The following is a 14,638-nucleotide window of genomic DNA, read 5'->3' as shown; positions in this document are numbered from 1 at the left end:
ACATACACAATGTGTGCCAGTTGCCATGCTGGTATTGGAGGGAGAAAACAAAATAAAATATCACGTTTCAGTAATTTATCATAAAAAAAGGTTAGCCTTTATATACTGCTATTAATATTCTGAACAGCCTTATAAATATTATGGAAAAGTAATCTTTCTTTTATTTTGAAATTATTGCTTTCATTATTTACATGGAACATTTTTCCCCCCATTTCATAGATGAATGAATTCATGGTTCAAGTTTATTGAATCAAGAACAGAACAGCATGGGCTTCCCTGGTGGCGCAGTGGTTGAGAATCTGCCTGCCAATGCAGGGGACACGGGTTCGAGCCCTGGTCTGGGAAGATCCCACATGCCGCAGAGCAACTAGGCCTGTGCGCCACAACTACTGAGCCTGCGCGTCTGGAGCCTGTGCTCCGCAACAAGAGAGGCCGTGATAGTGAGAGGCCCGCGCACCGCGATGAAGAGTGGCCCCCACTTGCCGCAACTAGAGAAAGCCCTCGCACAGAAACGAAGACCCAACACAGCCAAAAATAAATATAAAGAAAAAAAGAACAGAACAGCAAGTATTTATGAACTGCATATGTATGTCTGCAATAGAGGTCACTTTTTTTTAGATCTTACACCTCACTTTACAGAAGACTTTGCAAACATAAAATTCAATCTCAATCCTTGGAGAGCACATGAGATAAAAAAGGGTAAAAATGAGGACCTTCTTGCCATCACCATCCACAGGTTTAAAAACAGGCAAAACAAAAAGGTGAAATATTAACAAAACAATTAGGATTATATTCTTATGTATATTGTACAAATTAAAGAAAAATTATGTTTACTAATGTTTTCAACTGTTCATCAACTAGAATTCTAGTATGTATGTATACTAATAATGCTCGGCAATACATGATGCATACATAGTCAGATATGAGGTAGGAAAGAAACAAACCATCTACTACCAGATAAAAGTTTAGTGATCTAGAGCCATATGTCAAATAAGCTTTCTATGGAATGGTAAGATTCTTACTACACTTTCGTAGGCCACTTTATTACGCTGTTTGGCACTGTTATTGGGAGGACCAAGGCAAAAAATGACTGTGGTCAATTTGGCACTGTTACTGGGAGGATCAAGGGAAAAAATGATTGTGGTCAGATACATAAAACTAACTCAAGAACCTTCAGTGAGGGCTTCCCTGGTGGCGCAGTGGTTGGGAGTCTGCCTGTCAATGCAGGGGACATGGGTTCGAGCCCTGGTCCGGGAAGATCTCACATGCCGTGCAGCAACTAAGCCCATGTGCCACAACTACTGAGCCTGCGCTCTAGAGCCCACGAGCCACAACTACTGAAGCTTGCGCGCCTAGAGCCCGTGCTCTGCAACAAGAGAAGACACCACAATGAGAAGCCCACTCACCGCAACTAAAGAAAGCCCACAGGCAGCAAGAAAGACCCAACGCAGCCAAAAATGAATAAATAAATTAAAAAAAAAAAAAAAAAAAAAAGAACCTTCAGTGATAAGAATCCCTAGAGGTAAAGCTGATATAAGTGAAATGACGACAGTCAAAAAAAAACTATAGGGACTTCCCTGGTGGCACAGTGGTTAAGAATCTGTAGGGGACATGGGTTCGATCCCTGGTCCAGGAAGATCCCACATGCCACGGAGCAATTAAGCCCATGTGCCACAACTACTCAGCCTGCGCTCTAGAGCCTGTGCTCCACAGCAAGAGAAGCCACCGCAATGAGAAGCCCGCGGACCGCAACGAAGAGTAGCCCCCGCTCGCCGCAATTAGAGAAAGTCGGTGAGCAACAACAAAGACCCAACGCAGCCAAAAATAAATAAATAAATAAATTTATATTAAAAAACCCCACTGTAATAGAAGATTAGACTAGGCAACCACTGAAACACAGTGATCTCCATTTACAGAAAACAGTAATTAAAAATGAATTTTATGATTTACCAACTGTCATAGCCCAGATTTGCCCAAAGAGACATAACTACTAAATGTAATGTGGTACCCTGAACAGGATTCTGGAACACTGACATTTAAGCTGAGGAAATCTGAATAAATGTGGAATTTAGTTAATAATAATGTATAAATAATAATAATACATAATAATGTATGAATATTAGTTCATTAATTGTGACTAATATGCATACTAATGTAAGATGCTAATAGGGAAAACTATTTAATAGGGGAAACTGTGAGGGGAGGAGATATCAGGGAGAGGAGTATATAGAAACTATTTTCTGCTCATGTTTTCCATAAATCTGACACTTCTAAAATAAAAACTTCATTAAAAAAATTCCAATGCACAACTGAAACATATACTTCAATTAAAAAAAACAATTCTAAAAAAAAAAGAATTCTAGTTACCCTGAGAGTTACCACCTATCCTATATGCTGCTACACTGTAAGTTCCTTCTGAGTTGAAGTCATGAGCACTTCTGATTATTAGTGTCTGGCACAGTTATCCATAAACATTAAGCAAACAGGTGACCAAATATTAAAGAAAAGTCTAAAAGCCTTAGAACATAACTATTTAATCTTTTTTTGTTAGAAGGTCTTGACATTTTGTAGGGTATTAATTATGAATATATGCTATCAAAATCTAAAATGGTAAAACAAAATTACAACTTTAAAAAAAATTTCAAGTAAAACATTTTGATGTACAACATAGAAGATATTTGTAGGTTAGGTTATCAAATTCTCATGTGAAGATATTATCTCTCCACTTTCTAATACACATTTTTTAGATACAATAAAAAAAAAATCATGAATGCATGCAAACTTAAGTTAAACATTACTAAAATAACCTTACCTGACAAATTTTTTCCCAGATCTCATCACAGCCAGCTTTTTCCTGAAAACTTAGTGCCAGATCATAGTTTTCAGCTTCTGACCAAACAATTAATGTATCCTGTTTAAAAATAAAGATTTCTGTATCATCACACCAGAAAAGAAACAACTACAAAGTATAAATAAAAATCAAGAGGACAGGAAACAGCGCAGCAATGCCCTCAGGTAAGTGCAATTAATGTACACTCAAATGACATCATATAACTGTATTTTGTTATCCTTTGAAATTTTAGTAATATCTGGCAATGAAATCATAGCTTTGGTACTGAAAATGACAGTGAGCAATTTTCTGAAACAAAAAATATTAAAACATGTTAACAGGCTCTAGCTCATGTTACCAAGATAATGTTTAATGGAAAGTCTAGCATTCTTGGCCAAAATATCATGTAGACATTCTAATCATCTACTTCTTATTGTTTCCAGAAAGTCAGCTGTTCCACTCACTAACCACCTACCCGTTTATTTTTCCCTTCAAGCTGGTTACCAGTAGGCTAATAGCTGAAAATTATCCTAAGGTTTGACCCTTTCTATTTCTGCCTTTTTAAAATCTGGAGAAGCCTTCAGGATACTAAGGAATGTGAAACAATGGTGACAGAAAATACTTGCTCTACCTGTATTACCAATAGCACCTAGTTCAGCAGCTTAGATAGTAAAAAATTAAGAACCTCCAGTTCAGATAAGTGCTTTTCTAGGATGTCCTTAATTATATCCCTCCCAAAAGGTTATGCTTTTAGGGAGAAGTTGTCAACTCCCTTATTAAAAACTAAGGTTTGGTTTTAAATTAAAACACGCAAGTTTAAACACGAAAATCACTATGCAACACCTAAATGAAATGGACTTTTAAAGGATACATAGTAATGAAAGTTTAATATGGCCAAAACTTTGATTTTCAAAAAAAAAAATGCACATTTAAGTTTATTCCCTAATTATCAAAAATATAATCTATGAAAACACCTTATATTTATTAACTGTTCAGCTGACCGGTACTTATAAATATTATGGCCTGATATTAAAAAAATATATAAAATTAAAAGTCAGCCCCAGGGACTTCCCTGGTTGCGCAGTGGTTAAGAATCTGCCTCCCAATGTAGGGGACACGGGTTCAATCCCAGGTCCGGGAAGATTCCACATGCCGTGGAGCAACTAAGTCTGTGTGCCACAACTACTGAGCCCACGCGCCACAACTACTGAAGCCCGAGCGCCTAGAGCCCATACTCTGAAACAAGAGGAGCCACCGCAATGAGAAGCCCTCGCACTGCAACAGAGAGTAGCCCCCGCTCGCCGCAACTAGAGAAAGCCCGCATGCAGCAATGAAGACCCAACGCAGCCAAAAAAAAAAAAAAAAAAAAAAAAGTTAGCCCCAGATTAATAAAGACAAAGCTTTAAAAATGAAAACATTTCAATACTTTGGTAGCTCATCCCTTAATTAATCTAGGCCTCAGATGAATACTTATTTGCTGTGTGATCAGGTAAGAAGAACACTGAAAATCTATGTTCTAGCTTCTGGCTGGCCATGCTTCTTGGAAGGTATATTTGCCATCAACTATTCTAAAATTTTATCAGGTTGTTTAAAAACCTTTAGTGGCTTCCACCATGTAGAGAAGAGGTTGTGAAATCTTTTTAAAAAACCAGTAGAACTTTTTTTATAAACAAAATTTTAGTAATTAAAAAAAAAGAGATAAAAACAAGGCTATTCTAGTTAAAGCACTAGGGTACCCACACAAGCTCCATGTTCTTTCCTCAGTTCCTCAGTTGTTTTTTTAGAGCCCTCCTGAAAACAGCTACACGAACAGTGCTCTCCAAACTTTTAAAAACCGTGTGCCTCAAATTACTTACATATTATATACAGAAGTTTAATATTACTATAGCCATATTTTATAAAACATACAGTAAAATAGAAATTAAAAGGCTTATATAAAGATTAAATAAGCAATATTTTAAAATGTTTAAACTGCAATGGCTCCATATCATTTTTAGAATTTTAAGATCCAATATAGTTAGGGCACAGTATACCCATAAATGATAGGAGATACAAATCTGTATTTAGTGACATCCTTTTAATAATTCTGAATTTTGGGGGAGGGGAAACTTTTTGTAATATCTATTTTATCATTATTTCGGCTTTGTCACTTGCCCGACAGATTACACTAGGAGTGTAAATGTCAGTTTGACCATTATCTTGTTCACTTGCACTTACAGTACTGTTTTCAACCCATTTTAAGGCACATGCTCATTTTGTTAGGGTTACAGGTTAGTTTAAATTGGAAAATATCTGTAAACAGTTATCTGCACATACAGGCTATAACTCACAATAGGCGGGGAACACTTTTCATGGAAACATTACTCTTCTCTCAGAATACTATGCTTATTTTTGACTCTGACCACGTGACTTTATTAAATATTTGCAAAATTCAACTTCTTCTTTTGATACAATAAACAGGTTTCTTCTCCAATGATTCATACTGTGCATTCTATTTTGGAGATCACTACTACAACAGAATGAATGAAATTCAAAACCGTTTATCCAGGCATCCAAGGCCCTTTGCATTTTGGTTCCAATCTACCTTCTGAGAGAAAAGTCGAGGTAAGCAACAAAGTCAAATTAAAATAACTGAGTCCCCTTCTTCCTATCATTTTCTTTTGTTCTTTCCTTCCCATTCTTAACAGTAAACTCTTACCCATAAGCCAGTCAAAATCCCAGAAACTAAATAGAATTTATATTCAGAATCCTTTTTCAATGCAAAGAGGACTGACCTTGGGAGATGGTTAAAAACAGATTCCCATGCTTCTCCCCTGGGTACAGGTCTGGAGTAAAGCCCAAGAATCCTTATTTTTAACAAGGGTCTCGGGTAATTCTTTGGGTAAGTCAAAATTGAGAACATGACCGAAGCGTATATCTAGTTGGTTAACAGAGGATAGGGAAGTGCCATCAAGAGTAGGCACCTTCCATCTCTATGTACCTATCCCAAATGGGTGACAAAATCTATCTTTCCTTTTCCTCCTCCTCCATATCTTACTGTCTCAGAAAAAAAGTACCCATAAGAAGAACTCCTTAGAACTGCTTATTCCAAGGGTCAAAGTTCCTAGGTGAGAGAATATAGAGATGGCACAAGAATACTGAAACCAGAATGAAGTGTCAAGTGGCACAGTTTCCCACATATCCAAAAAGCCTAGATTGAGTCAAGCCCAATTTTTCATAGTAAAGACTGTTTCAACCACTGTACTTTGTGACATATTTTTTCTAATCTGTGTGTGGCACACATATCTTTGGGACGTTATTAATGCCTCTGTTTAAACCAAGGAAAGCTTAGAGTTTTCTTCTACTAACTAAAACACTTAATCACCACTATGTCCCTATGGAAGTCATATTTAAAATGAGCTTGCAGGGAGAATTATATTTGGTCTGGTCCTTAAAAAAAAAAAAAACCAAAAAGGTGATTATGTCCAAGTCCAGGATGGGAGTAAGACATGAGCTAGAGAAGCTTGACAATTTAGCCTTTACTGTATCAGGTTTTCACAGTGTAGTTTTATTACGCGAAATGGTTATTTTCCATCTTATATATTAAAAACACACTCTTGAGCCAATTACTGTTTAAATCAGAGGTTCTTAATCCAGAGTCTACAGACACCTTAAAATTTTATCTAAAACCTGCTGCATAATATTTATTTTGGGGAAAGGGTCTCCAGTTTTTACATATTCACAAAGGAATGTGTGACATATTTTTAAAGGGCCTAACAAACCAATGGATTATGTGTTTCAGTTTTCCTCCTTGATACTGATCTACTTCATTAACATGAATAATATCTAGTCATGAAATATTTGCGATCCTACTGCTTGCCAGACTAACCCTATCTTTGCCCCCAATGACTTTGACAATATTAATAAAGAGATCAAGTTTTTCAAAGGAATAATATTTTTTTTTAAAAAAAGGAAGATGGAAATACTAGATTCAATTTACAAGTTCAAAATCAATTTAGAGTCTGAAAATGAGTGAGATTAACCAGACAACGCAGCATGTAACTCTCTAGTAGTTCCTAACAGTAGCTGACTTAAACTCCTTCTGAGATAGATTTTTAAATAATAGTGTGGTATAACATATAATCCAAGACACACATGATGACACTACTTACAAACAGTGGTAGTATCTTATCTTCTCAAAATCCGTGATGTATTTGGGTACAATGGGCATAACCCTGAACTAGAATGAGGACCTGGGAGCACCACCCACAGTTTCACTGTCCACTATTTTGGTGACTTTCAGCAAAGTATTTAACTTCTTTGATTTTCTTACCTTATTGGAAAAGAGGAAAATGCTGTCTACATAAGGATTATTGTAAGATTACTATGAATACAGTTATCTTATTGCACTTATGTGTCAGGTACTATGCTAAAGCCCTTTTCATACATTAATTCACAACTATTATGTGAGTTAGGCAGCATCTCCATTTAAAAAATGAGGTTCAGAGAAAATTTGCTCAAAATCATATAGCTAGAAATAAAAGAATTAAAAAACTTAAGAGTATCCATCCAACTCTAAACCCATGTTCCTGTTACTATGCCCCGTAAGAAATGTGAACAAATTCTAAAAGATGGCAAAGGTCTTAACAACTTGCTTCCCAAGCGTCTCCCCTGTGGCACTGTAAGAAACAAAAAGGATCCTAACGAAGAAAGCCCCCTCTCCATCTGATTCCCAAAGATTCCTCCATTCCAGGCCACCACCCAGAACACATCTCTACCAATCACTCTGCTCCATCTTTCCAACCTAATCATTCACGTCCTCTACTTGTGCACCTGATCTATAGTTCAAGGTCAGAGTGGACTCTACTCATTACAAATTCATGCTGTCATTTGAATGCAGCATTCACAATTGTATGAACCTCTTTCCCTCTCACATACTCATCAGTCCATTCCTCACAGTGGCTCTCAGGCTAAACCCCAACATCCTCAAGTTTATTGGATTATTTTGCCAATTAAGAGGTACAATAAGATCAGATCATTTGCATTTCATCTTCATCTCAGTGGACATTTTTCTAACCAAAACCTAGAATAGGGCTTCCCTGGTGGCGCAGTGGTTGAGAGTCTGCCTGCCAATGCGGGGGACACGGGTTCGAGCCCTGGTCTGGGAAGATCCCACATGCCACGGAGCGACTAGGCCCGTGAGCCACAACTACTGAGCCTGCGCGTCTGGAGCCTGTGCTCCGCAACAAGAGAGGCCGCGACAGTGAGAGGCCCGCGCACCGCGATGAAGAGTGGCCCCCACTTGCTGCAACTAGAGAAAGCCCTCGCACAGAAACGAAGACCCAACACAGCCATAAATAAATAAATAAATAAAATTTTTAACTGGGCATAAGATCGGTCAACTACAGACTATGTCTTTCAGCCTCCCTTAAAACAAAAAAAAAACAAAAAAAAAAACAAAAAAAAAAAAACCTAGAATATTCTCAGTCTTTCTCTTGGCAGGATATGAAACAGCATTTGCTGCCTGATTGGCCCTTCTTTCCTTACCACAATTATATTCTCCCTTGGTTTGAAGACAACACATTTTCCAGATGCTCTATTCTTTCCAACTGCTTATTCTTTCTTCTTCTTTACTGGATCTTCCTTCTTCCTGATTACCAAACACCTAATCCTGCAGCATGCCCTGTCAATTCTATCTTCCATATATATCTCAAATCTATCCACCTCCCCTCTTTGTATCTACTGCCATCACCCTAACTCGATTCAACATTATCTCTAGCTTGGACTGTGCTACACTCTCTCAACCAGTCTCCTAGTTATTGCCTCTCCTCAATTCTACAGATTGATATTACTATTTTGGATCATGTCACTTCTTTGCCGAAAACTCTTCAAAAGCTTTCAACTGCACTTTGAAAAACCAAACTACCGTTAGTGACCAAACCATAAGCAGAACTCAACCAAGTATTATTTGATGAATGAATAAATGTGGACAATTCACAAGACTCAGTCTTAAGCTCTGTTCTTTTGTCAATTTGTATCTACTCTCTCAAAGGAGATCCTCTCTTGCAGCTAAAAATAGTGTTTAATGATTCTCAAATCAGAATCTCCTGCATCAAACTCTCACTCTATCTCTAGTCCCAGGTGTTCAATTTTAAGACCTTTCTATTTATTTTACTCCAAAGCCTAAATGAAAAAAAGGCACAGAACAATATATTGTTTGCTACCACTTATGCCAATAAAAGGGAGAATTACATATATATACACACATATATATATAAAATTGCATGCATATTTGTTTACATATGCATAAAACCTCTAGCAAGATATACAAGAAACTGGTAACACTGGTGGCCTCTAGCAAGGGAAACTGTATGGACAGAGTCCAGGGTGGGACAGACTTCATAAACATCTTCTGATTTTTAACAATGTGAATGTATTACCTATTCAAAATAAAGAACCTTTTGTTTTTTAAATAAACAAGTCTCTAACCCGAGGATAAATGTAACCCTGCTTTCTTCTCAACTTCCCAGTTTCTGGGGAGAACCATCATCTTTGTGGCCCCAAGGCTCAAGAACACTACTAGTGACCTTTGATTCCTTGTTTTTCATATTTAATCATTCACCAAATCTTTCAGCACTTTCTTGAAAATGTACTGGAGTTCTTTTCCTTCTTTCCAATTCCATTTTCTACACTGGAACAGACTTTCATTTTCTTGATCTGAATTATTGCAAAGGTCTTGCTACCTAAAGTTCTTCTGTTTCGCTCCCTACCTCCAATTCATTTTTCATGACATTGCCATACCGGCTTCCTAAACACAGTATCACTTTCATGTTAGGCTCCTACTCAAGAACCTATAATAGCTCCCTTCTGTTTAGCAAACCAAGCTCTCAAATAAGAAACCTCTTAGGCTTAATAACAGAAACCAAATAGGCTTAATAATGCCTTTTGTGTCAGGTGTACTATTTCTTTCCCTATCACAGTTCCTTCAGCAGACACCACCAAGGAGAGTGAAGTTTTTCTCAATGACTGGTTCAAATCACTCTCTCCTTTCTCGAATTTTCTACTGCCCAAGTCTGTGGAATAAAGTTACTTTTCATAGTATTTTGTGTTGGTGCATACCTGCTATATAATCTCAATTAAGAAACTTAACCTTTCTGTGCCTTAAGTTGCCTTATCTGTGAAATGCTTTCATGGACTCTTGATGAGGACTGGGTTAAAGCAGTTTATCAGCTATCTTATTACTATTCTGTAACTGTTTCACTTGCTATGTATTATCTCCCAATAAAACCCAGGATGAGGACTTCCTTATACATCTCTCCCAAACCCAATTAACACAAAATTGTGCTTAATATAAAAGGTATACACCCTATGAGTCTGCTTTTGATTTAGTCAAGTGGGATTGATTCTACTGATAAATAACTTAGAATTTTGACACATGTATCAGGCACTTTATTCTGTGTTACACTGTATAATCATTCTCTTTTCTTTCTAACAGTGTTTATTTAAATACTTCACAAGTTTATTGGCTCCTTTAGGTTAAGTATATCTTCTTCCCATTAACTATCAATACTTCGATATTGCCCACAGTAGGCAAAGAAAGTGATGTGAATCAATGATTTCCTATTGATATTGAGTCATTTGACATAAAACTCAACTCATTCTAACTTATTTTGAACCCACAATTCAGTACTTAGCTCATTTTAGAACTGTAATGTTAAAAGAAGAATGTTAAATATTCCTCTCTGTATTTATTCAATGAATTTTTTAAAATTAATTTTTATTGGCGCAGTTGCTCTACAATGTTGTGTTAGTTTCTACTGCACAGCAAAGTGAATCAGCTATATGTATACATACATCTCCTCTTTTTTGGATTTCCTTCCCATTTAGGTCGCCACAGAGGACCGAGTAGAGTTCCCTGTGCTATATAGAGTAGGTTCTCATTATACTCAATGTATTTTAATGTAGCAAAATTTCCTATAAACTATGAATGTCTCATTAACTCACTCAAGGCTTTTTTTTAAAATTAAAAACCCACTAATGATCAATATATTTCATATAAATTTTAGAAATAAGTAATTTTCTCGACTAATTTATTGAATACTTAAATGATGACATTAAAAAAACGGTAATTCTAATGAACATAGAAAAATATCAGCGTGTTTGGAAATCCCAATTTGTGTAACCTGGTAAAAAGGCAAACCGAACAAGATTTTGGTGAAACAAACATATCTATTACAAAGAAAATAAGTCTAACATAACTCCTATATAGCTCTTTGACTTCTATTAGAAAAGTGCAGTCTATTTAAACAATAAAGAAAATAAAACAACTGACTCCATTTACACAGGTTTTTCATTCTTATACGCAAAGCTTTTCCAGAGTATTCTCACTGCCAAAGAGTTCTCTTAAGCTTTAATGTTATTTAGTAAAAGTACCTCAATTAAGGAAAAAGATATTTTTAAAAAGCCCTACTAGTATATTATTTAAAATTAATTAATTACAAAAAACATTTCCTCAATGGCATAAAAATTTTTTAAAATATTTTTCTCCTGCAATACTTACATTTTCTAGCAGAGTAACATGACACACAAAGTTATGTCCCAAAGTTCCTAAAAATATTCACAGAACCACTGTGTAATTCTGGACTAACGATGGGGGATTATTTTATACACAAACCTCCGCTATAATGTGATCTTTCTAGTTAAAACAATAGCTAAAGGATCTTGTATACAATTTGAGAAGAATCCATAACATAACTAATTTGTAGGGAGTCACACTTAAGAAGACAGTTCCTGAGAATTTTATATTCATGCAGGTAGAAAAAAATGGTTACAAAATATTGGTATTCCTTTCCCCCCAAAGCAAGCAAACAAAAAAACAAACCAAAAGTGGCTATCTGGTAAAAGTCAGTACAAAGACAGAGAGTAACCATCTGCCTGGCTGACTTAGAAATTAAATTTACTTAAATTTACCTTAAAACATCTAAGGTATAGGAAACAACTTCTGGTGTTCAATACAGAACAAATGTTTGATTCTCCATCAAAAAAGACACATAATATTTTCTTAGCAAAGGAAAAAACTATTAACTGAATATGGAAAATTTAAAAAATATTTCAAAGTACTAAGAATGCACTGTATACACAAAACAATTGTTTAAAAGTAAGACTTTTACTAATAATGCACTGTGCAATAGATGTAATTTCATTCCTCCAAGTGTGAAGTATTTGTTTCTGAGCATCTAAATTTTCATTGACCTTGAAGAAAGTAAGCACTGATGATGCAAGTATAATTAATTTATCTTTTCCTTCAAAAACTTCTGCCATATTCACTTTACACACTCCACACACAAAAAACTGGAAAATAATTTATCTTTTCCTCCAAAAATCTCTACCATGTTCACTTTACACACAGAACACACACAAAAAAACCCTAGAAATAATCCAAATGTCTAACAATAGGTGTATATCATACATCATACAGTGTTTTAAAAAATGCCCAACTAAATCTACATTAACATGAACAAATCTTCAAAGTAACGTTGAGTGAAAAATGAAAGTTGCAGAGTACATGTAAGAATAGGAAATCAATTGTGTAAAGTTTAAAAACACACAAAAGACTACATATTATTTATGGATACATACATATGCAGAAAAGGTATAAAAGCATGTACAGAAATAATACACATCAACTTCAGAATAGTGGTTACCTATAGGGAGGGTGGAGAATGCATAGAATGAGATGGGTACAAAGGGAGCTTTAATTCTAGCCACAATGTTCAACACTATAAAAAGATTTGAAACAAATATGGTATAATGTTAACATTGTTAAATTTGGTGGTGTTACACAGACACTCATTATATTATTCGCTGTACTTCTCAATTTTGAAATCTTTCATAATAAAAATGAAAACATTCACAGGATAAAGGAAAAGTTGAATCACTGCAGCCATTTCCAGACTAGATAATTAGCACACTAAAACACAACACAGGCTTTCTTTTCCCAAATAAGACAATAAGTATCAACAGAAAACATTGCATAATAGGCAGTGTACACTTTCATGAAATATCCATTGGTTATTATATTAAAAATATACAACAATTAAAGAACAGGATTAAGTGCTTCTACTTCAAAAGCTTTATCTCTGCATGAGTCAAAGGATCCACTTTCACACCACTAACAGGCTTTCCTTGCTTTAAAGAGTACCCCTTTGAATTTTCTTTTATGCCATTTCCTTTAAATGTGACTGAGAATAAAAGGCTTAGTGTACAAGGTATAGAAGATACCTGGCTAACTGCAGTTAAATAAGACTAATGAATACATTGTTTTCCAATGTAAACTAACAGTGGCTCAATTCAAAGATAATAAATTACTTCCAGAACAAAAGCTTTCACTTTTCAGTTTGAAACTTTTAACCTGCAAGGGAAATACATATAGCCTGTAATTGTTTATCATCCATGTTTTTTTTTTTTTTGTCAGAAAAGCTTTCCCAGCTTTGTCAGATTAATACTTCCCTGATCACAGATGAAGTCTTTCAAATTAAAGATAAACAACTACTTGCCTGCTGTTTCTGATATGCAGTGTTTGGATTTATCTTTGATTCCAAGAGTAGTGATCCTGCAAGTTAAAAAAATAATATTTATAAGTTTCAATTTATAAAACACAGAATAAAACATCAGAATACACATTTAAAAAACAACTTTTTTCTTCCCCCAGCAGGACATCTGAAGTAATCAAATGTATTCCAATTTACATTCTTCTCTCAAGATCTGGGCTTCATATTTAATGTAGAACATATCATCCTAACCCCATATACCCTTTAAAGGAAAAAATTCATCTAAGAACAACATTCAGACCAAGAATATGCGGAGACTAGATGACTTATTATAGTTTTATTGAAAAGAAAAATTTAAGGTCTAAATGACCACCTGAAGCCAAATTTTTTTTTAACAAGGTTATTTTATTGCATTTCCAATTTAACAAATAAAACAAATTACAAAGGACAACAACAGGGATTTAAGTACTTAGTACACAAATACAGAATTGCATTTATCCTTTTCTCCTTAAGAACAAAAAGCAGGACACCTCATGTAAAAATAAATGTCCATGACTACTTAAAAGAAAAAGTGCAAGAGTACAAGATATGTCAAAAATAAACCGAAGACTGCTATTTTTCTTTAATCTGCACATATCAGTTGCTCAAATCCAGCGATCAGATACAGTGAGGAAGGTGTTTTACTTAAGGCTGTACATTTTATAATTTTAAAATATTTCACGTAAGACTCGTACAATAAATCAACGAATACAAGTTTACAGTCTGCTCTGGTGTCCTAACTTGTTTTGGTTGTAAAGTATCCACTTGTTCACAGCACCTTCTACAAAGATAGCCTGGAGGGATCCCACACTGAAGGTGTATGTGCTTGTGCGTGCGTGTATCGTGGCAACAGTCTGCAATAACCCCAGGAAATAGGTGCATTTTGGTTTACCCCAGCACCTGTCGACTGTGGCAACCGGGGCTAGTTAAGAAAATCAATTAAAAAAAAAAAAAAAAAAAGACAGAAAGTTAAGTTTCACTAAACCTTTTGTACCAGGCATATAATGGGATAAGAAAATAAAGGGGGACGGGAAGGGTCAGTTCCCTAGAACGAGATCACTACCTTGTTTCTCACGACTTCCTCTCTTCTCTCTCACACTCTTCCCCCCACCTCTTTAAGAGGCGAGACTGGAGAGGAAGGGGTCAAAGGTTTAATAAGGAGAGGAGGCGGGGGAACAGAGAATCGGCGTCCGACTGAGGATAAATCCCGACAAAGTAGTTTGTCTTCACCGTACTGAAG

General features: G+C 35.7%; 1 protein-coding gene across 2 annotated transcripts in view; it reads right to left on the bottom strand.

Annotated features, from left to right (window-relative positions):
* The window catches only part of PPP4R3B (protein phosphatase 4 regulatory subunit 3B), a 67,385-nt gene that overhangs the window by 52,063 nt on the left and 684 nt on the right, over nt 1-14,638 (bottom strand). For both annotated transcript variants that reach the window (XM_059943303.1, XM_059943302.1), the window contains exons 2-3: nt 13,366-13,421; nt 2,813-2,911 (exon numbers count right to left, since the gene is read on the bottom strand). In XM_059943303.1, coding sequence (XP_059799286.1) covers nt 2,813-2,911; nt 13,366-13,421 — 155 coding nt within the window. The remainder of the gene's footprint in view (nt 1-2,812; nt 2,912-13,365; nt 13,422-14,638) is intronic.

This window comes from Balaenoptera ricei, chromosome 13 (assembly GCF_028023285.1).
Source record: "Balaenoptera ricei isolate mBalRic1 chromosome 13, mBalRic1.hap2, whole genome shotgun sequence".
Taxonomy (NCBI): domain Eukaryota; kingdom Metazoa; phylum Chordata; class Mammalia; order Artiodactyla; family Balaenopteridae; genus Balaenoptera; species Balaenoptera ricei.
Note: the sequence above shows the minus strand (reverse complement) of the source record. Positions and strands in the feature narration are given on the sequence as shown.